At 47.1% G+C, this 22,072-nt stretch overlaps 1 protein-coding gene across 2 annotated transcripts in view; it reads left to right on the forward strand.

Annotated features, from left to right (window-relative positions):
- XPO6 (exportin 6) overlaps positions 1–22,072 on the forward strand; it is a 92,004-nt gene extending 69,932 nt beyond the window's left edge. For both annotated transcript variants that reach the window (XM_037507381.2, XM_037507382.2), the window contains exons 13-24: positions 4,028–4,187; positions 6,741–6,833; positions 8,855–8,999; positions 11,189–11,335; positions 12,189–12,372; positions 15,534–15,689; positions 16,700–16,814; positions 16,983–17,154; positions 18,525–18,686; positions 20,037–20,135; positions 20,296–20,526; positions 21,427–22,072. In XM_037507381.2, the coding sequence (XP_037363278.1) occupies positions 4,028–4,187; positions 6,741–6,833; positions 8,855–8,999; positions 11,189–11,335; positions 12,189–12,372; positions 15,534–15,689; positions 16,700–16,814; positions 16,983–17,154; positions 18,525–18,686; positions 20,037–20,135; positions 20,296–20,526; positions 21,427–21,528 (1,766 nt within the window). In that variant the 3' untranslated portion in view covers positions 21,529–22,072. The remainder of the gene's footprint in view (positions 1–4,027; positions 4,188–6,740; positions 6,834–8,854; positions 9,000–11,188; positions 11,336–12,188; positions 12,373–15,533; positions 15,690–16,699; positions 16,815–16,982; positions 17,155–18,524; positions 18,687–20,036; positions 20,136–20,295; positions 20,527–21,426) is intronic.

Below are 22,072 nucleotides of genomic sequence, written 5' to 3' on the forward strand. Positions count from 1 at the left end.
ACTGCTGTGGTATGCTTGGTCTGCAATGGCTCCATTGGTGGGTTTGCACCTACACTGCATTTGTGTCTTTATGTGGGTATTTGGCTTCTGCCACCCTCACTGTGAGCTCCTGACTGCTCCCGGTAACCCTGTGAACTTTTCCCTTTAGCAATAATATTACTCCTACCTACGAAACTGTTCCATTTGTATTAGAGGAGCTTTTTGCACTGTATTCTTTGTTCTGCTTGGGTTCATTTATGGCTTGTTTGTTCTCTCAGCGTGGAATACCTCAAATATAATTTTAATACTGCTACCTCCCCAGCTCCCTTTGCTGGAAAAGAAAAACTGAGTTATATTTAACATTAAGATGTTTTCTTCTTTGGCAGTGATTAGCTGGGGAGCTGTTCTGTGGATGTGGCTTAGAGACATAGGAGACGGGATGTTGGTGTGGCCATGCTGCTTTGTGTCTCTACACCTGTGCACCCTTGTTCTCACTCATAGTCTCCACTTGGCACATGATTGTGCTGTTGGGAGATCTAAGCCTTAGCCAAATAGAAGAAAACGTGGGTGGATCTCAACAGCTTTTCCCAGTGGGAGATCTGGCCTGTCCCTCAAGTTTAGGTGGTGCCTTGTGGCTTTGTGGTGGGGGGGATATGAGGTTTCAAGGCTGGGGGCAGGGGTTGGAGACTTTGACATGGGGTACGTAGTGCCTGTGTATGTGTGTGTGTGTGTGTGTCTAGGTCTATCTAGGTCTAGCATGCAGACAGAGCAGGAAGGAATCAGCTGTAGTTTTGATTAACATGAATCTTAAATGACACTAGTATTAAGGTGAATTGTATGGAACTGCAGGTAAGAAATGATCAAATATCAATATATAATAATTTCATATGATTCAAACTTGCCATTTAAAACACACACACCAGTTCCAAGATGATTTTCATTCCAGGTACTATACTTTGTTAGACAAATTAGGACAGGTTTAGAGGGAAGTGATCAGGATGACAGTGCTGCTCGGAAGGAAGGTGACATGGGGAAATGCAAGGGGCCAGGTATGTATTTACACCAAGAGGAGATTTGTGAGAACGTTACCCTTGTCTTCTCGTTACCCTTGTCTTCTCATCTGCCCAAGATGGTCACGTGTCGGTAGGCCTAGGCATGTTTTCTCTCTTAGTGTCAAGGAGGAGTTATAGGGGCACAGGCATCCCCTGTCTCCTTTGACCAAGCAATACAAAGATGGAAGGCTCCCTCATGAGGCTTTGGGCCCTCTAGCATTCAGCTGAGGTGTCCAGGAAGAGGCTGAAGGGCCAGGTGGGAAAGGGAATGCTGGTGACAGAGGAGCGGCGGAGGGCGTGGCAGGGGGCCTGGTCATGATAACTTTGAAGTTGTCTAATGACAGTTAGGGACCACACTCAAATGGAAAGTTGATTTTAGGGTGTTTGGGTGTAGTTTTTAAAAGAGAAACAGACTGTTTCTCTTCATGCTTAAAATTATCTAAGAAGACTTGCAGATAACCCTAAGGGTACCTCGTTCTGGGTGTAAGTATGGTGAGTGCGCTGAAAGCTAGTAAGAGGGTAGAGATGGGGGAGAAGAGGAGGAAGGGAAGTTGGGCGCATACAGGGTAGTGAGGGGCTGTCGATGCTGACCAAACCTCCATGCTGCTCTTTGCAAAAAGACCCCACTTTGGGGTCTCTAGTGCTGCCAGTTTCAGTTTCCAGAGAATATTTTTTCTTAAGGGTGCATTTCCCTAAGGCCTGGTGCAAAGAGACAACAGGTTTTGGAATTTTCCCTGGGAGCCCATTATATGACTGTCACCTTTGAAAATCCTTGGCATTCAAAAGGCGTACAATTGTGGGACTTTTTGTGGGACTTTCATTAACTGGGGGATGAGGAGAGAGGGAGTGACCAGGCACAACCAAGAATACTTCTTGGTTCTGTTTGTTCTGTACACGCCTCCAGTTGCTCTGCCTAGAGGAGTGGGCTTGCCGCCACCCCCATGGCCTTGGCAGAGCTCTCAGCAGGCTGAGGGCCCCATGTTCTGCCCCAGGGCTCTGCTCTCTGTGGGTGCAGCTTGCACAGGGGTACAGGGGGCGGTGTAGGGCAAGGCTGGTCTGTCTCTGGCTCTCTCCTGGTAAGGTACTTTCTTAAGTTGTCCCTTCCATTTGTTTTCTGGCTCCTTGGACTGTCACCCACTGTGACCAGGCCTGGCCAGAGCGCCCTCCTTTCCAAGCCCCTGTCCTCGCTTGGCAGCTCTCCCAGGGGCTGTTGCGAGCATCATCACATGAAAATTCTTTTAGCCTCTGAGGCATCGCGCTTGCTTCTTCATCCCCCACTTTCTTTATAGGTGTTCGTCTTTCCTGTTTGCGTTTTCCTCTCCACAGGTGTTGCCTACCCATATTCACCTGGAAATAAGAAAATGAGTATTCTCAAAGGGTAGTACTCCCCAAGAGCTCCTGCTCTAGTTTGCTTGCTGTTCCGTGCTGTGTGATCATCCACACAGCAGTGTTCACTGCCTGTGCCAGGCTCTGTGCTGGATGCTGAGCCTGGCCCCCCAGTGGGTCAGGAGAGAAACTTGGAAATCACTCATTTATGAATGTGTGCATGAGGTGCCCCGGAGGAGGGAAGGAGGGGGTGGGGAGTGGGAAGGGATGGCCTCCCAGGAGAGGTGATACTGATGTGAGTCTGGGGGGTCTCTGGGGTATGCACAGGGAGTTGGGGAGTGCAGGTGGAGGCACTGTGTGTGCAGAGGTGAGAGTGCCGGGCTCCAGGGAGTCGCCAGTGGGTCCAGATGTTAAGAGTGGAGCAGTGGGAGGGGCTAGGTCATAAGAGTCCTAGAGTTGATACAGGGGAGTCCAGGGTCTCCTCCGTAGTTGGAGAGAGCCCAGGAGGGTTTGACACCTTGCTGATGGCCAGCTGTGTGCTTAGGTTGGGGTTCTAGGAAGATGCTTGTGGAGGGGTAAGGCAGGAGTGGGGTGATAACTGGTTCAGGGGCTCTGCCTTCTGGCAGTAAACACCTGGAGGAGTAGTAGAGGGAGGGAGCAGGTTTGAAAGTAGTTTGGAGGGGTGGGATCGCAGGTACCTGGCTGGCAGTGACCTGCAGTTCCTGCCCCCCTCATTCTTGCTGGGGAAGGAAGAGGACTGTCAGGCTCAGCTTGCTGTCCTCTGGTGTGCCAGTTCTTTCTGTCTTTGCGGACCTTTGAGGGGAGACGGGTCCAAAGGGCAAGAAGGCTGAATAGAGGATGTTTGTCTCCTTCCTCTCTGCCTCCAGGCTCAGCTTGAAAAAATCATGTTGAAAAGTAAGGACGTTTCAGGCCTTAGAAAAATCACTAGTTCTTTGTTATCATGGTTATTAGAAACACAATTATTAGAATATAGTTTATAGTTTAACTCAGTTTTTACAATAGTGAATTAAATATAGGTAGATTTTTTTTTCCATTTTAAAGATGAGGAAACAGAGATTTTGCAGAGCTCACTGAGGCACAGAGCTAGCAAGTGGCCAGGAACCTGTGTCTTCCTAATCTCCATCTTGTGCCTTTTTCATACCCCACTACCTGCAGACCTTCTGAAGAGTGCTGATGCACGCTGTTCTTTGTGCAGGGTGACCCTTCCTGCCAGCCCATGGAAATTGCATTCTGCCTCGGGGCCATGGCAGGGTGGGATGGGGGGGGTGGGCAGAAAGGTTGTAATCACATGTAGACTTAGCTTAGGACCCCAGCTCTGCCCCGGAAATCTGGCCCCTGCTGGGTCAGTAACTGGGCCTCCCTTGGTGTGTCCTTGTATGAGACACAGGTGCTTCAGTACCTCCCAGGTCAGAAGCAGTCAATCAGGTTAGCATACGCAGGGCTGTCTATCCTTCCCTGTGGTCGCTGCTGGGAGGTGGTGGTGGGTCTGGTTTTAGGTGGAGGCCTTGTCTGTCTGTCTGCTAGGTGCTGGGAAGCTGCCTGTGAGCTGCTGTGTTAATTGGTTTTACTAAATGTAGCTTAGCTAGTAGTTACAGTGGTAACTGAAGTGTATTCTTCCTGTGAAAACCGTCTGAGGTGTTATGTTCCAGGACACAGGCTGAACATCACAGCGGAGAACGACTGCCGGCGGTTGCACTGTTCCCTGAGAGACTTGAGCTCCCTGCTGCAGGCGGTGGGCCGCTTGGCAGAGTACTTCATTGGAGACGTGTTTGCCGCGCGCTTCAACGATGCCCTCACGGTTGTGGAGAGGTAGGCCAGAGGTTACATTATGAGCTGTTTGTCTTCAGAGCTCAGTGGTACCTCTTGTGTGAGGGGCAGCGTGTTGCCAGACAGCTGCTGCTCTGGGGCCAGGCACGGCGAGGCTCTGCTGTGTATGAGGTCACCCTCTGGCCTTCAGGTCCAGACTTGACGTAGTATTTTGCAGGTTTATTGCCCAGTATATAAAAAACACTCAAATATGGACTCTCATTTCCCTGAAGATCTTGTGAGTAGATAAAAAAGGGCTAGCCTCAGAAGAAACCAGGTGAGCGCAGAGAGTTAGGACACATTAGGAGTGCCCCATTAATACAGTGCATGTACACACTCCATGTTGGCAGCCAGCTGCCAGAGGTGGGCCTTCCTGTCTTGTCCAGTCCCGTTAGGGATGTGAGCTGGGCAGCCACGAGGCCTGGCCTGAGAGGTAGGTCCCAGCCCTCCTGTCACAGGCTCCTTTTGTTACTTCCTCCCCCCAGGTCTCTCATAGGGTTTATTTGTTGAAGACTATTTCCTATTATTCAACTCCCCCCCAGCACCCCCCACCCCCGCCCTCCCCAAACTCATGTACTTTAAATAAAGTCATATACTTAAGTGTAAGTGATAAGAGGTTTAGGTTATTTCAAGGTACCAGTGGGTTGATTAGGTCACAACCACATGGCCATGGTGCACCCTGTAGCCAAGACACCTGATGTGTTCACTAGCCTGGTGGCTGGACTTTGGTGACACACTGTAGGAGGAGGAGGGGGGAGGACACCAAACTCAAGCCCAGTTAACCTGTATAACAGATTTTTCTATAACCACAGAGAGCTTAGCCAGGTCTCCAGTTTTCCCCCCTTTATTCAGAAAGGAACATCTATCTAATGAAAGAGGCATTTTCCATTTCCCAGTGGGGCTGGCTGTTAGTTGTTGTATCTAATGTTTGTGTGCAGTGAGCCCTTGGGTAATCAGTGGGCTCAGTAACTTGCTTCTAAGAGAATTGTGTTTGCAGTTATAAACACCTGAATTTATTCTAGAAATTTTTGCTGCTCCTTAAATTCCTCCCGCCTCTCTTCCCAACATTTTATCATGAGCATTTTCATATCTCCCCTATGGTCTAACATTTCCTTTTTTCCCTCATTTTTTTCTCTGTGTTAAAATAGACATAAAATTTACCATCTTAATGATTTTTAAGTGTACCTTTCAGTGGTATTAAATGTATTCATAATTTTGGGCACCCATAACCACCCCCCCCCCATTTCCAGAGTTCTTTTTATCTTGTAAAGCTGAAGTTGCCCATTAAATAACTTTCTATCCCCCTGCCCCACCAAACCTCTGGCAACCAAAATTACTGTTGCTGTCAGGACCTGATGTGCATGGAATCATACAGTATTTGACAGGTTCCCTTCACTTAGCACAGTTTCCTCAAGGTTCATTCACGGTGCAGCTCATTGTAGCACGTCCTTTTTTAAGGCTCAATAGTACTTCATTCAGCCTTAAAATGTATGTATGTATGTATGTAAAATCTTTTGCTCATCCATGGATTGACACCATGTTTTACCTGTTGTGAAAAATGCTGCTATGAACATGGGTGTTCTTTGAGGCTTAGTCCTCAGTCCTTTTGGGTATATACTAGAAATGGAATTGCTGCATCATATGTAATTCGACTTTCAGTTTTTTTGAATACTGTACCATTGTACATTTCCACCAATAGTGTACAAGAGTTCCATTTTTTCTACACCTTCACTAGCTCTGTTCTTTTTTTAATAGTAGCCATCCTAATGGGTATGAGATGGTATCTTATTGTAGTTTTGCTTTGAATTTTCCCTAGTGATTTGTGATGTTGGGCATTTTTTCATGTGCTTATTGGCTGTTTGTGTATCTTCTTTGAAAAAATGTCTTTTGCTCATTTTTTAATCAGGTTATCTTTTGTTGCTGAGTTTTACAAGTTCTCTGTGTGTTCTGGATATTAATCTCTTATCAGATTGAAACATTTACTTAAAAATGATTTAACATAAAAGCTAGTAGCAGAAAGTCTGCTTAAATTTTTTTAAATTCTTATTTGTAAATGTATATATTCATTCATTGTCGACAGTTTAGAAATACAGAGGAGAAACATCCTCCATAGTAATCCACCCACTCTTTCCTACCTCAAAGCAAGTGATAACCAGTGAGCATAATTTGATGGAAATTGTTCCATTCTTCTGTTAATAGTGAGAATAGAAAAATTTGAAAATGAAATTTGGTTGTATTCTGTATATGTATTTGTTACAGCCTTTTGTGTTTCAAATATTTCGTGTTTCAATGTTATGTGTACATGTTATGTTCGTTATTTCAATATTGTATTTTTTTTCTCTATAGTGGATATTTATGTTGTCTTCATTTTTTTTGATATTGTAAATAATGCTTTAATTGGTGTCTGTATATAAATCTTAACAAATATTTTGAGATAAAATTGAAGGTCTGGTCTTGATTCTTTTTGGTGTGAAGGTCCTTGTGGTACCTTGTCTGTTTTGTCTATTGTAGTCCATAAGCTGAATGTTTTTTTCTTACCTGTTTCTTTGCCAATAGGTTGGTCAAAGTCACTCTGTATGGGTCTCAGATAAAACTGTACAACATTGAAACTGCCGTGCCATCAGTGCTGAAACCTGACCTCATAGATGTGTGAGTACCGAGTTGCATGTTTATGCATTCTCGATAATGACATTGTCCTCCAATCTCATTTTTATAGATAAAGAATTATTGCATGGGCCTCCCCGGTGGCGCAGCAGGTTAAGCGCAGCGCTGTGAAGCTGTCCGCAGCCTCTGCAGCATGGGTTAGATTCCGGCCTTCCAGGGAGAAACCCACATGGCGCAGCAGACCTTTCCTGACACGCCCGCTGCTCCCCTCAGCAGTGTATTTCAGTCAGTCTGCCTGTTCTGTTCCCTACTCTGTCTCTGATGAATCCTCTCAACCCCCACACATCTGGCCTGTACCCCAGTTCTTGTATGCATAAATAATAAATCTTTAAAAAAAATTATTTTGGCTGTCCCAAGGAGAAGAAAAGCTCCCAACTCCAAACCCCAAGAGAAAGGGTAATGGTATGTCTGGAAGCAGAGGTGGTTGGATTAAGTGGTATTTGTCAGGCAGAGGAGAGCTCGCCACAGAGGCTATGTGGAGTTGTCATTTCAGGAGGAAAAACAGCACAGACTAAGCCACAGAAGAGTTGCAAAGTCACACAGTTAGGGAGGGGGAGAGCAGTTTGTGTGGTGGGAGATGAGGCTGCATAGTGTCGGGACTAAAGTGGAAACACCTTGAAGGCTGTAGTGACTTGAAATTGTAGGGTATGGGAGAATTACTTGGGAACACATTTTCTCAAAGAGATTCTGATTATAGTAAGATGGCATAAGGTTCAGGTATGTGCATTTTAAACAAGAACCTCAGGTGATTTTGAAACAGGACTTCCAGGGACCCCCCCCTTGAAGAAGCTATTGGCAGTTGAAATGCTATCAGGAAAGAGATGCATGGAAAGGTGAGAGGAATGGGGGCTGGAGATGGGCCATAGCCTGGAATGCACACTGTCAGAAGGCTGCTCTAGACTAGAGCAGTGATTGGCAAAAGAAGGCCTGTGCCAAATCTGGCCTATTAGCTTTTGTAATAAAGTTTTGTTGAAGTGCAGGTACGCCTATTCATATACATATTGTCTCGTGCTTTTGTGCTGTAATGGCAGAGCTGAGTAGCTGTGGGCTACAAAACCTAAAATATTTATGCTCTAGTTTTTATAGGAAAAGGTCTACTGACCCCTGTTCTAGAGTATTTTTGAGCTGTAAATTAGATAAATGATAGACATACTATTTACTACGGTGGTTTTAAATTATATATATGTAAAATACATCTTTTTGAGAATTTTAGAGAAAGTTATGAAAATTCTCTGAGAAAGAGGGTAACTTGCTAATAAACACAGCACATTGCACAGAATTTCAGAAGTTTGAGAGCCCCTCCTTTCAGCCTTAAGGAGGTCTATAAATTGGCAGATTGACTGAAGTTTTTAAATTGTAAAGGCAATCTTCTGCCTTACTTTTGTTACTCAGAACTTAATGGATGAAATGATTGGATTCTAAATACAAAATACAAAATAGCTGGGCCTCCCTGGTGGCGCAAGGGGTTAAGATGCAACCTATGAAGCTGTCCACAGCCACTGCAGTATGAGTTCACTCCCTGAGCCAGCCAGAGAGAGACCCACATGGCATGGCAGACCTCTCCTGGCTCGCCTGCTGCTCCCCTCAGCAGTGTATTTCGGTCAGTCTGCCTGTTCTGTTCCCCACTCTGTATCTGGTGAGTCCTCTCACCCCCCACACCTCTGGCCTATACTCCAGCTCTGTATGCCTAAATAAATAAATCTTTAAAAAAAAAAATCAAAATAGCTGCCTGCTCACTATGAGTTTCAGATTCCCAGTGTCTGTATTTTCTTACATAAGGTGCTTAGTAACTAGCTGCCTTCTGAGTCCTAGTGGTGATGGCAGTACTCAGATGATGAGTTCCTAGGTCCATTTCTAGGTCCACAGTAGCAGGAAGTGACTCCATGCTGTGGCACCTATCCTGGCATAGTAAGTGCAGTGAATGGAGCCCTTAACCTCCTGTGGAAGTGAGAGCATTGCAAATGTATTTCGACAGCCTCAACCTCGCGCCTTCTCTCCTTCTGCAGGCATGCGCAGGCCCTGGCCGCACTGCAGGCCCACTCTCACTGGCTGGCACAATGCTGCAGCGAGGCTCATCGGCAGAACAGTGAGCAGTTTGTCTCGCTCATCTCCACCACCATGGAGGCTGTCGCGCCGCTGATCAGCACCAAGGTCTTGAAGCCATGAAGGATATGCCCGTTATCTTATGCTCTGTCTTCCTGCCCATTTATTATCAAATCAAGATCTACGTAGCATTAGATCCATACTTCTTGATGACTGTGATAGAACTATGTGTCATTTCATGTTCCCTTTCAGATCTAGTCTACATAAGTCCAAGTATAACTTCATTTTTTTAGTTCTAAGCCCCACATGAATACATGCTCATCGTGAAAAAGTAAAATATTGTTCAAATTTACAGACTAAAAAGTTACAGTTAATTCCTTCCTCCAGAAGGAATTAACTTTACAAGGTAAGCATCATCAACAGTTTGTTGTATGTCCTTCAGACTTTTTCTGTTTTGGCATACATTAGTGAGGTTTGTAGGTGGCCGGAGAGACAGTTTCTTTTGCTTCACAGCTTGCTCCTTGGAGACCTTCGCATGCGTAGAGCAACTTTAGTTTTGCCTGGTGCTCTTTTGTAGTGGGGATATATTCTTTCCGTTAATGGAAATCTTTGTGTGTACGTCCTTATAGGATGAATTCCTGGAAATGGAATTTCTGGGGTAAAGGCTACGTCCACCTAAAAGTTGATGGAATCTACTAAGTTGTCCTCCAAGACGACCACCAGTTTATGCCACTAGACTATATGATACTTGCTCTTCTTTTTATGTAGTTTCATTCATCTGTAGCATTCTGTGCCACTACTGACAGTGTATGGTTTTCTGTAAAGTTTTGTTGTATTTATAATTGTAATTTGTAAGTGAGTTATACCCCATGGAGGGGGTGTGTCATAGTTTGCTTAGCTGTTGCTGGATTTTTTAAATTGCCTCCATTTGGGAAAAAAATCATTACATATATTTGTGATATGTATTACTTGTGGCAGTAACTTTATCCTTTTGGTAATTTTCTTAGAATAAGTGGGATTATAGAACTATAAGTTAGGGATATTTTATGGCTCTAGAGGTGATAGTAATACTTCTTTCCTAAATTATTTCCTGGCTCTTGGGTGTGCTGTTTCACCACAGTCTTAGCAGCGTTAGGGACCATCTAAAAGGACATAGTGGGACTTAGACCCAGTTTTTCTTTTCAATTAAAGTAACATTGGATTGTAACTTTATATCGGTTTCATGTGTGCATCATTATAAATCAGCATCTGTATATATACGTACAGATATAGAACATTATGTTTACGATTAAGTCTAATTCCATCCTTTACATAATTGACCACTTTTACCTGGTTTACACTCCCCCTTCCCCTCTGGTAACCACTAATTTGGCAGTAGAGTCCAGAAGTTTATTTTTGTCCTATTTGTTTCATTTATTTTGTTTCTTTTTACCACACTAGTGAAATCATATGGTGTTTGTCTTTCTCTAACTTAATTTCACTAGCATAATACCCTCTCGGTCCATCCATGAAGTTGCAGATGGCAGGATTCCATCTGTTTATAGCTGAGTAGTATTCCACTGTGTATATAAACCACATCTTTATCCAGTCATCTACTGATTGGTACTTGGGTTGTTTCCAGCTCTTGACCATTGTGAATAATGCTGTGATGAATATGGGGTGAATGTCTCTCTTCAAAATTAGTGCTTTTATATTCTTTACTAAATACCTAGAAGTGGATAACTGGATCATATGGAATTTCTATTTTTAATTTTTTGAGGTATCTTCCTACCATTTTCCATAACAGCTGCGCTAATTTACATTCCCACCCACAGTGTATAAGGTGAACCTGGTTTTACACAGGCATGCTGAGGCGCAGGAAGCAGTTGTGACTGGCTTGGCTGATGGAGTGAGGCAGGCAGGGGCCAAGAGAGATCTTGGCTTGGTTGCACCAAGAGGAGTGCGATGAACAGTCCCAGTTGTGTGAGTGATATGCCCGTGAGTTTGCCGTGTGCTTTAAGAACGGATAGGGAGCCACCGTAGAGTCTTGAACTGAGAAGTGACTGAGTTCCAAGATACAAGTCACTGAACAGAAGGAACTGGGAGTGGTGGCCCTGGCTCGAGGCAGGCACTGTGGACATGGCAGAGAGGAGAATGCCTTGTGGCTGGGAGTCTTCTTGGGAAGACGTCTTTGAGAGGGAGCCTAGGGGGTAGGTTGGCAGACAAGAACCTCACTTAGCTTGTGGCTGCCTCGTCAGAGTTTTTCTGTTTCCAGTCTCACAGGGAATGTAGTGGCTCACGTGTCCTTCCCTCTCCAGGTCCAAGACAAGTTGCTGCTCTCTGCATGCCACCTGCTGGTCTCACTGGCTACCACCGTGCGGCCTGTCTTTCTGATCAGCATCCCTGCAGTGCAGAAAGTGTTCAGCAGAATCACAGATGCCTCTGCCCAGCGACTTGTTGATAAGGTGAGTCAATGGCTACCGCCTCGGGGATGCCAAGGGAGAAGAGTCTGATGACCCCCTTTTTGCACTCAAAGCTTATGGACCACATCAGCCTAGACGTGTTTCCCACACATGTGGCATGCTCGTTCAGCCCTTGCCAGTGCAAACAGTCAGTGTGCCGAGTTAGACACAAAAAGCCCTTACCCACATGCACAGAGGTGGTGCTGCTTGAGAGCTGGTCATTTGGCTGCTGTTGAGAATCCTTTTTGCGTTCTTTTTGGTCCAACACAGTCTATTTTTTGTTGTTGTTATGTTCCTTTTCTTAGGGTTGAGAAACTCCAGACAAGTACAATATAGTCTCTTAAAAATAGGCTGTAGGGGGCTCAGGGTGGAAGTGTAAAACTTTTGAAAAGGGTTGGGTGATAGGGGGAATCAAAGCAGTTACTTAAGAGGATCTGGGATTTGGGCCTGTTGCCTTGGGCGTGGCTCCAACGGTGTGTTGATTGTAAGATTCTTTTAACACCCCTGTTCTGAGTAGCTCCTCTGAGTGTCAGAAGCCAGCAGCAGAGGGGATAGCTAGCTTCAGTGTCTGCAGTGCGGGTTCTCCTGCCATTCTTCAAGGGGGAGGGCCTGCACCAACAGCCACTGGAGGCAGGTCTGGTTTGCACCAGACCAAAACTTGGTGCTGTCGCTTCAGTTTGTCTTTCCTCCCCGCCCTCCTAGGGTTGGTGGGCCAGAGCTCCAGGCACAGGCTGAGAAAGGAACCTGGGGGCCTGACCTGAGCACATGCTGTGGGCACCAAAGATGTATCAGGTGTGATCTCCCTACCAGCTTTTTGCTGTACAGTCACTAATGGATGCCTTGGGGTCTTTTCCAGGCTCAGGTGTTGGTGTGCCGAGCACTCTCCAACATCCTGCTGCTCCCATGGCCAAACCTCCCAGAGAATGAGCAGCAGTGGCCCGTGCGCTCCATCAACCACGCCAGCCTCATCTCCGCACTCTCCCGGGACTATCGCAACCTGAAACCCAACGCAGTCGAGAGGAAGATGCCGCTGAATGACAGTAAGTGACCTCCAGGACCTGCAGCCCAGAGAGGTGGGGCCGGTGCTTTTCTTCCTTTGTGCCAGATGAAACAGCACCTGAAGCCATGAGGTTAATTCCTCGGTCCATAAACCAAACACCACTAAAAGGAAGAGCCAGAATTTGGCTCATTTATGGATTCCAGCGAAAACATCAACTGGGGCTATTTCCTGAGCGCAGGATGGTCCTCTTACTTAAAGTGTCAAAAATAAGAAAGATAACCTTTGAAGACTTTTAATGGTGCCTTCTGTCAATAAGAAACTACAGTGATATTGATTATAAGCACTCAAAACAGATCACCTTTACACACTGGAAAAAATGAATTTAAGAACTATCTTTTGAAACTGTTTTTAACCTTTCTTATTTACAAATATTTCAGGATTTGAAAGAGCTTGGTATCCTCACAAATGGCCCTTCAAGTTTGAGTTTTATATTAAAGATAGAGAAAAAAGTCATTCACGAGAACTCAGTAATTCAAGGTTAGAAGGAGTCAGAATTAACTGAAAAATCTTGCTGAAATAATAGATACTAAGGAACTTTTAAAAATACAATTTATTTTGACATTAGAAAGGAATGGACCATATTGGATGTTATAGAATGTCAGTAGAAATGCCTTATGAAATAGAAGAAATAGTAAATACTCAACATTCTTTAAAAAAATAAAATCAAAAACATTTAACATAAATGTTCATTGTACAAAGAGTAGTATTAAGGAGAAAGAAACTTAAATCTTACCAGTTTTAGTATTTTAGGAAATATTTTTTAACCATCTTGCTTTCCTTTACTTATTTTAAAATACATGTTATATAGTTACACATTGCATGAGAATGGCTGCCTCGGTGAGGGCATAGGGCGTGCTAGGGTCTGACCTTGGGGATCTTGTGTCCACCGTCAAATCTCTGGCTATGCCTGCATCAGCCTTCCGAGTCTGTCCAGTAATTCATTTAATTTTCACATCAGCTTTTAGAGTCAGGTCCTTTTAATTATCCTGACTTTATCCTCAAGGAAACTGAAGATTAAGTAACTTCCTCAGGGGTTATATACAGCTATTATGGAATTATGTTTTGTAAAGTTTAATAGTCTTTTCTTGATTTGTTTTCCATGTAATTGTACTCGTGAGCGTAAGTTAGGTTATGCTGTATTCACAAACAACCCCAAGTTTAGTGGTTTCGTGCAGAAAAGTATTTCTTTCTCCTGGTTCCATGTCCAGCCTGGGTCAGGGGTTCGGGGATGTTTACTCATTCTGATCACTTGAGGACCCAGGTGGTGAAGGCTCTACACCCTGCACATCACACTGGGGAAGGGGCGTGCACTGAGTGTGTTTCCTGCAGCGCTTGCTTGCCAGTTACCCAGTCTCTCCCTCTCTCGTTGACTCTGGGGAGGTGGCCATGGCTCACCCTCCGGGCATGATGCCGCGTGTGCTGGGCAGGCCACGGGCAGCGCTGATGACTCGCGCAGGGAACAAACTGAGTGCTGTCACTTCCTGGTGCCAGACACAGGGCTGAGAACCTTATTATTTTGTTTAGTCTTCCCATAACTCTGTGCTATTTGTCTTATCCTTATTCATCAAGTGTGAAAATGAAGGCCTGGACAGTTTTTCTTAGTCTAACTTTTTCCTTTGAAAAAACCTTCAGTCATACAGAATAGTTGAAATAATGAGAAAACGAACACTCGTTACTGGTATATCTTTCGCCAGGCTCTGTCTTGCCACACTGTGTCCTCCCCCCACTTTCCCTTTTTATTTGAGCCATGTAAGGTAAGCTGCCGGCAGTGACGCTTCACCCTGAGACATGCCTCTGAGAACCAGGCAGTCTCCTCTGTAACCAGCCACCACTTACACTGTCAGGCCGTGCAGCCTTATTGCAGTAATGCCATTTAACACAGATCACTTCGGAATTTTTCCAGTTATCAAATTGTCCTTTTTCACTTCTTAAGAACACAGGATGTGTGTTGTGTCTGATTGTACCCCGTTTTAGTATTTCTCGTTATAGAAAAGCATCCCTGTTTTTCCTTTTTCATGGCATTGAGGTTTTTGAAGAGTCCGGGCCCATTTTCTTGTAGACTACCCCATAATCATGTTCTGATTGCTTCTAGCAGTTTTGGGGCAGGCATATCAAGAATAGATAGTGTACACCCTGTTTCATCACTCCTGTTTCTCCCTGTTATTGATGATACTCAGTGTGATCGCCTGCTTCAGGCGGCGTCTGCCAGCCTCCCCATTGCAAGGTTGCCTCCATGTCGAAGGGAAAAGAACAGCTCAGAAGTGCTGGGATGGCAGCTTCCCTGTCCTAGATCTTCTGATGTGCCAGGCACTTTGCTAGAATTATCCTGAACCTTCTCTTTGGTCCTTGAAGCAGCCCTGCAAAGCGAGGGCTATTGACTCCCCCTCCCCCCAGTGCACTGACGAGGATCCTGCCCCAGGTGGTTGGTCGTCTATCTAGTGACTCTCTGGTTCATAGCCCAGAGTGCCTGACCTGGTCCTTGCTTGTCTTCTGTACTTGGGCCTATCCACTGGCCACTGCCACTTTGCCCTTGATGTTATATGGAGACATTAAGTATGCTTATACAGCAGGATATTGCTAGAAGTATATGTTGTTAATAACATGTAAAATTAAGCAATATAATAAATAAGATATATATATGTGTGTCAGACCACAGGCCCAGGATTAGTCAGGCATACTCTTTCCGACCACAGCAGTGGTAGGCACAGTGGCAGGGGCTGTGTGGTTGCCTGGAATCGTGTCTGGAGTTAGAGATACTGCATGTGTCCAGTGTTGCCTGTGGTGACCTTTGACACTCATTTTTTCATCAGTGTATTCACCATCTTAGAGTCCTGATTAAGTCCAAAGCCCTTGACCTGAGTGTACATTGCATCTTCTCTGTAGACTTGTCTTCTGGGGGATAGAAGCAAAATGGAGGGAAAAAACTGGGCAGGCAGGTGACTGGAGTCCTGACAGTAAAAGAGGGCATAAATGGAAAAGATACAGAGATTGGTAACTCATTCAAGAAAGACTGTTCCTTTGGCAAGCTGTCTGTGTGATTGTCCTCTGCGGACCCCACACATGTTCCTCACATCCCCTCCTGTTCTGCTTTGCCCGCCTCTTCACTGAAGTCCTGACATGCACCTTCATTTTGGTCTGCAGCCAAAGTGATCATCCACCAGACGCTTAGTGTCTTAGAAGATATTGTGGAGAATATTTCTGGGGAATCCACCAAGTCCCGCCAGATCTGCTACCAGTCGCTGCAGGAATCTGTTCAGGTCTCCCTGGCTCTGTTTCCAGCTTTCATTCATCAGTCAGGTAGGTGCTGCCATGGGCCTCGCTGGTGGATGTGCCGAGCACGCCCTACAGTGCGCTCTGAGTCAGCGGTGCAGGCACTAGCACCGTGGGCAGAGGCAGTGGGGTTTCTTCGGGGGTCCTGGAACCAAGGCCCCGTGGGACCCTTGTGTGGGGCACTCACTGTGTCATGTGGCACTGTGACTCTGGGGCCTCTTGCCTAGTTTGTTTTAAGTCTTTGCCTTCTCCCAGAAGGAATATAAATGAATGAGAATAATAGGGGCGTTAAAGAGGATAGGGAACTTTTTTTCACATAGCAAGGTGGGTTTAGCTGAGACGGTTCCCCGTTGGTCACTGTTGCCAACAGAGGCTCTCTCCAGCTCTCTTGCCTGGCTCTCATGAGAGCATTTACGAGTGAAATATCAGGGGCTTCTCAGTCAGCAAATATACTGTGATTATCTCTTGTAAGCAGAGTGTTTGTAGTCAGAGCCAAGACGTACTGCATAAGATGGTTATTTAGATCTGGAAGTGGAACTGCACTAAATGCAACCAATATTTTCTGTAATTAATCCATTTAATGGACCAGCGCCTCAAAACCTGAATACATCCTTTTTATCCACTATATTTGTTTAACCTCCGACCCAAATTGCAGTGATTATCGATCATAGAGAGAAAATGGCGAAAGCACTCAAGTGTTGGCCCAGTCGAGCAGTTCCGCGGGGAGCACAGACTGCTCCGCTGCAGAGAATCCGAACGTGGCTGGATGCTGGTAGCACGGGAGGCTTCGCGACGACCTTCCCTTCCTGTAGTGAGCCATCAGCAGGGCTTCACTACACCAGAGCTGTTTTCTCAGCATGTCCTTAATCATTTTCCACTTTCCATCATTGACTCTGATGGTGTGGGGAAATTTCCTCCAGCAGGAAGCCTTAAGAGCGAGACGATAGTGCAGATTGCAAAAGGAAGTCCAGTAAGCCACGGACTTCTGTCCACCCCCGTGTGCATGCTCTGATTGTCTCCTCTGTCCTCCTGTTTAGACGTGACTGATGAGATGCTGAGCTTCTTCCTCACTCTGTTTCGCGGCCTTAGAGTGCAGATGGGCGTACCTTTCACGGAACAGATCATACAGACTTTCCTCAATATGTTTACCAGGTAACCAGGGGCCCGCTGCCCAGGGTTTTCGCATTCCAAGTAGAAATAGTGGAACCTGGCTGCAAAGCCAGGACTTGGGCTCTCTGTCTCACTTGCCGGGATGCTGCTTTTCTTGCTGGTCCCAGGAAAACATTTCTTTGGCTACTGTGTGGTTTGTCTTGTGCGCAGGGAACAGCTGGCTGAGAGCATCCTCCATGAGGGCAGCACAGGCTGCCGGGTGGTGGAGAAGTTCCTGAAGATCTTACAGGTGGTAGTCCAGGAACCTGGCCAGGTGTTCAGGCCCTTCCTGCCCAGCATCATCTCCCTGTGCATGGAGCAGGTGTACCCCATCATCGCCGAGGTATGTGTGGTGGACTGGTCCTGCGCACCTCCCATCTGACTCGGGGGTGAGGGAAATATCGAGTAAAGTACACTGTGTTTTAAAGCTGATTTTTGTGTGTGTGTGTGTGTGTGAGAGACTCTCGCTGGTGGCTGGGGAATGAACCGGCGCTACAGAGGCTGCGGGCAGCCTTGCAGCCCAGCGCTCAACCGCTGTGCCACCAGGAGAGGCCCTAATTTGTTACTTTTCTTGTAAAAAGTTTTTTTTCCGAAAAGGACTGCCTTCAGCTTTTCTGGTGGGGAGTTCACTAGAACTAGTCTAGTGTGTAAGTGTCACAGGTTGTCACAAGGCTATGTTGGTAAGTAAGATTAGTCTCCCATAGCAAATAATTTGTAAGTTTAGGTGAATGTACGGTTTTGTACAGCAAACATAACAAATGTTATTTCCGTGTTAAGAACAGTCATGATCTGAGGGGACAAGGCAAATTCTTAGAACCATTAAAAGCTTTCATAGTTATAGTGTAGCTCTCTGTCCTTCTTAGAAAACAGACTCAGCATGACAAGGTCCAGAATAAGTATAGATTTAATTTATATTTTATGTAATAGCTACGCAATTGGAGCTAGCCTTTTAAACTAAGGTGAAATGAGTCCAGGGCTTTGCATCAATAAACACACTCAGGCCCTGTAAAGATTCCTCCCATGGAATTGTGCCCTCTGGTGTAAGTTTCATTTTAATCAAGGCTGAATTAAATATCTGGGCCTTACGATTTTGAATTCCACAAAGTTATCTGGAATCATGTGACCTGTCATGCTCTCTAGTGACTTAGAGATTATGGACAGAAAACAGTGCTGGGCCTGCTGGCTCTTCCCCGTCCCTGCCTTTTCCCCACAGACCTTTGATGTTTCCATCTGTGGTTCCCGAGTACTCTGTAAACTCCTCTTCTGTACAGAACCACTTTGATGGCTGCTTGTTTATCTTTAGCCTCAGAGGTTGCACCAGGTCAGCGGGTTAGCTGGGACATTTGTTATCCTGGGTGAAGGGACAACACAACCAAGATGTGACAGACCAGTCACCTGCGTTCTGATCAGAAAATGAATATTCCTAATTGCTTTTCTACTTAATTGCTCTTTTTTTCCTAACTGAGAGCTTTTATCGGGAAAAGGCCCCGTGGCACCAGCCCAGGATTCTATCTCAGAGGTGGTCTGACTCTGCCTGAGTCTTCTGGATTGAACTGTGGGCCCGAGGGGGACTTGAAGTGGAGGGTGGGGGCTGAGACTGTGCTTGCTGTTACCAGGTGTCTCTTAGGCCTCTTTGTTGCTCTGGGCCCACATTGTGAGGGGCTCCCCGAGTTGCAGGGAAGGAAGATGTGCAGTCTGTTTTTGTCTTCACAGCGCCCCTCCCCAGATGTGAAGGCTGAGCTCTTTGAGCTCCTCTTCCGGACACTCCATCACAACTGGAGGTACTTCTTCAAGTCCACTGTCCTGGCCAGTGTCCAGAGGGGGATGGCTGAGGAGCAGATGGAGAACGAGCCGCAGTTCAGTGCCATCATGCAGGTAATGGGGGGCTGCTGGTGAGGCTGCCATGTAATCCAGGGGTGACGGGCCTCATCCTGGTTTGCTTCTGTGGCATACGGTCCTGCTTCCTGTAATATTGTCACTGCCACAAATGTCTTTGAAGCCCTTGGGTCTTGGATCTAAAGCTCAGGTCTTCCTCTTTATACCATTGAAGTTAAAGTTAATTAAATTCCTAAAGCCTTAGCCTTTTCATCTGGAAGGGAGGGACACTAGCGCCTCTTTCTGGGCTGCTTGTACAGTTCAGAGACTACACGTGTAGGTGCCGACGGCACCCTCCTTAACTGGGTGCCAACTACTAGGGGGTGCTGGGGTTGGCCTGTGAGCTGTAATTATGAAGATAACCGGCTCCTCCGCATGGGGAGAAGCTCTGCCCCTTGGTGCTGCCCTTCAGAGCAGGTACAACCGTTAGACACTGCGGGTGAGCTCTCCTGGAGCCTCACACATCGCACATGATGAGGCGAATGTCAGGAGCCTCCCCTGGTTTGTGGCAGCTTTCAGGTGTTCCCCTCGTCTGCACTCAGTTGTTTAACCTTTTTTTTTTTTTTTGGTCCACATTTACTACTTATTTAGTCTCGTTTGGGATGAAAGGTATAGAATTCACAGGTACTATCATCTAAGCCCTTGTTTCAAATTAAACACTGGCTTCAGCTTGCAGAATTATTTCTTTCCAATTAAATGAGTAGCAGAAGACCCACGTCAGTTGCTGCTTCTCCTTATTTAGCCGTCGGTAGGGAGGCTGCGTCCTAGGGCATCTCTGGTTGAATTTGCCAAATCTTGAGTTCAGGAATTTGTTTTCTCTTCGAGATGAATGTAAAAGCTGTTTCTTGTTGCCCTTGAGCTAGTAACTTTTACAGCCCAGGTACTGCAAAGCAGTAAAAAGTTTGCTATTGCTCAACCCCCTGGCAGAGGCAGCTGGTTGTGAAGGAGCCGCTGAAGAGTTGTGGTTTCTGAGGTCTGGATGGCACGTAGGGGCGGCTCATGCAGTGCACGTTGCCGACTTGAGGGGAGGGGCAGGCTTTGCCTCCGCTGTGACTGCTGAGGTTTTTCTTCTTGCTTCAAAGCTTGATCCCACGAAAGGGTGTAGAAGCTTATTACAAAAGGAGCAAGCGGAGACCCAAGAACAAAGTGAGGCCCAAGGGGCAGTACTTAGGAGTGAGGAGAAGATGCTTTCCAGGACAGGTCAGAGGAGCAGAGACAGTACATACCTGTGCCCTGGCTGTTGGCATTGGTAGCCACGCGCAGAGGTCTTGTGGTGTGGGGCAGGTGCCCAGGAGGGCTTGATCTGAGGGGCCCACTGTACTGCTTATAAATGGTGGCCTCATTTTCTAGGCTTTTGGACAGTCCTTTCTTCAGCCTGACATCCACCTGTTTAAACAAAATCTCTTCTACTTGGAGACTCTCAACACCAAGCAGAAACTGTACCACAAAGTAAGTGCCCCATCCCTTAGAAAACGTCCTTCCCCACCTGTCTCGTGCTGGGCAGAGTCCCACCCTTCTCCTGTCCATGGCTGGGAGCACGACAGGACGTCGCGGGTGCGACCCGTGAGCCCTCAATGCTGTTGCTCACCCGGGCCTCTCTCCTCTGCAGAAGATTTTCCGGACCACCATGCTGTTCCAGTTTGTGAACGTGCTGCTCCAGGTCCTGGTTCACAAGTCCCATGACCTGCTGCAGGAAGAGATCGGCATTGCCATCTACAACATGGCCTCTGTGGACTTTGATGGCTTCTTTGCAGCCTTCCTTCCTGAGTTCCTGACCAGCTGTGATGGTGTTGATGCCAACCAGAAAAATGTGCTGGGGCGGAATTTCAAGATGGATCGGGTGAGGAGAGAATGACCAGGATAATCGTGGGGGGCGTGGGCAGCTGTGGGCACTCTAGCCTGGTGCCTGTTGGTGAGCTGGGCTGGTGTGTCCTGGTTCCGCCGCTGTGCAGGAGCTGGAGGGGGCCATGTGCACCCACCAGCGTGGGCGCAGCACTTTTCCTCGCCCCGGCCGTGGTTAAGCCCCCCATGACCTCCTGAAGTGTAGAGTGTTACCCCACTCCCGGGCGGACCCAGGCTCAGGAAGAGCAGCAGCTTGTGGCAATCACAGGACTTGGGTTGGCCTTGCTGGCTGGGGCCAGGAGGTGGGAGCTATCCCTGTGGTCTTTGGGAAGAGGCAGCGATTGGGCTGAAGTTAAATGGGCAGGAGAGGTTGGCCAGGTGATGTAGGTGCAGGCCCAGGACAGTGCCTCTGGCCGTTTCCTGAGCTGTGTCCTGTTCCTGAAGCCTCAGAAGGGGCGCCTGGGTGCTGCCTCCAGACGGGGACCAGTCCACTGCTGCAGGCACCGCTCATGTTACTCTGCACTTGGACCCACGAGCTTAGCAGTCAGTAACCCCAGTCTGAAGGCGACCCCCTCGGGGTGTGTTTCTTAATCTTTCATCCTCACGATGGTGGCTCTGAGAGAACCTGTGTTGCAGGCCTGTGGTGAGGACGAGTGAGTCAGTGCTGTGAGGGAGGGGCTTGGGGCAGGGCCTGGTGCGTGGTGGGCACCGGGAAGTATTTGCTGTTCTCTACCTCCCTGGTGCTTTCGCTGACGTGTGATGCAAGAATGAGAAGTTTCGAGTTCTGTGAAATGTGCGCTTAACTCTAAGCACACGCTGGGGTGCAACTTGCTGATGGGGTGGGTGGGTGTTTGGGGCGCGGGTGGGGCTGGGCTGCAGCTGTGCCCCTGTCTTCTAGGACCTGCCCTCGTTCACCCAGAACGTGCACAGGCTGGTCAATGACCTGCGTTACTACAGACTCTGTAACGATAGCCTGCCGCCTGGCACCGTGAAGCTCTAGCGCAGCCGCCCCCTGCCCACGGACACCAACTCCTGGCGTGCTGCCTGCACCACCGCGCCTTCTGCACAGATGTCTCCAGGACCAGAAGCGGCCACTCCTTGGGTCTTGCACCTGCCCCCGCCCCTCCTCCACGCTCGGTTCCTGCCACCCACCCAGCAGAACTGGCTGCGAGGGCACTTAGCCCTGTTGTCATTCCCAGAGCCTGTGGAGCAGCGGGGGTCACGTGGCCGGTTCCTGTGGGGACAGGCGAGTCCTGGGTCCATGCAGATCAGGTACATTGGTCAAGTGGCGGAGAGGCCAAGGACACTTAGGACAATGTCACCTTCTCATCATTCCACCACCTCACACAGCGAGTAAAGAAGACATGATGTTGGAACTGTTTTGGCGCGTCATTCAAGCCTCTCCCCTTCTCCCCAGTTGCCTTGAAGTCTCTGCTGCCAGAGATTTGTGGACTCAATGGGTTATTTTTTCTTTTTTTCTCATCATTCCATTGTGATACTAAGGAACTAAGAAGAAGCTTCATGAAAAAATAAAATGCTTTTGT

This window comes from Talpa occidentalis, unplaced genomic scaffold, assembly GCF_014898055.3.
Source record: "Talpa occidentalis isolate TD23 unplaced genomic scaffold, MPIMG_talOcc4v2.1 talOcc4.12, whole genome shotgun sequence".
Classification (NCBI taxonomy): domain Eukaryota; kingdom Metazoa; phylum Chordata; class Mammalia; order Eulipotyphla; family Talpidae; genus Talpa; species Talpa occidentalis.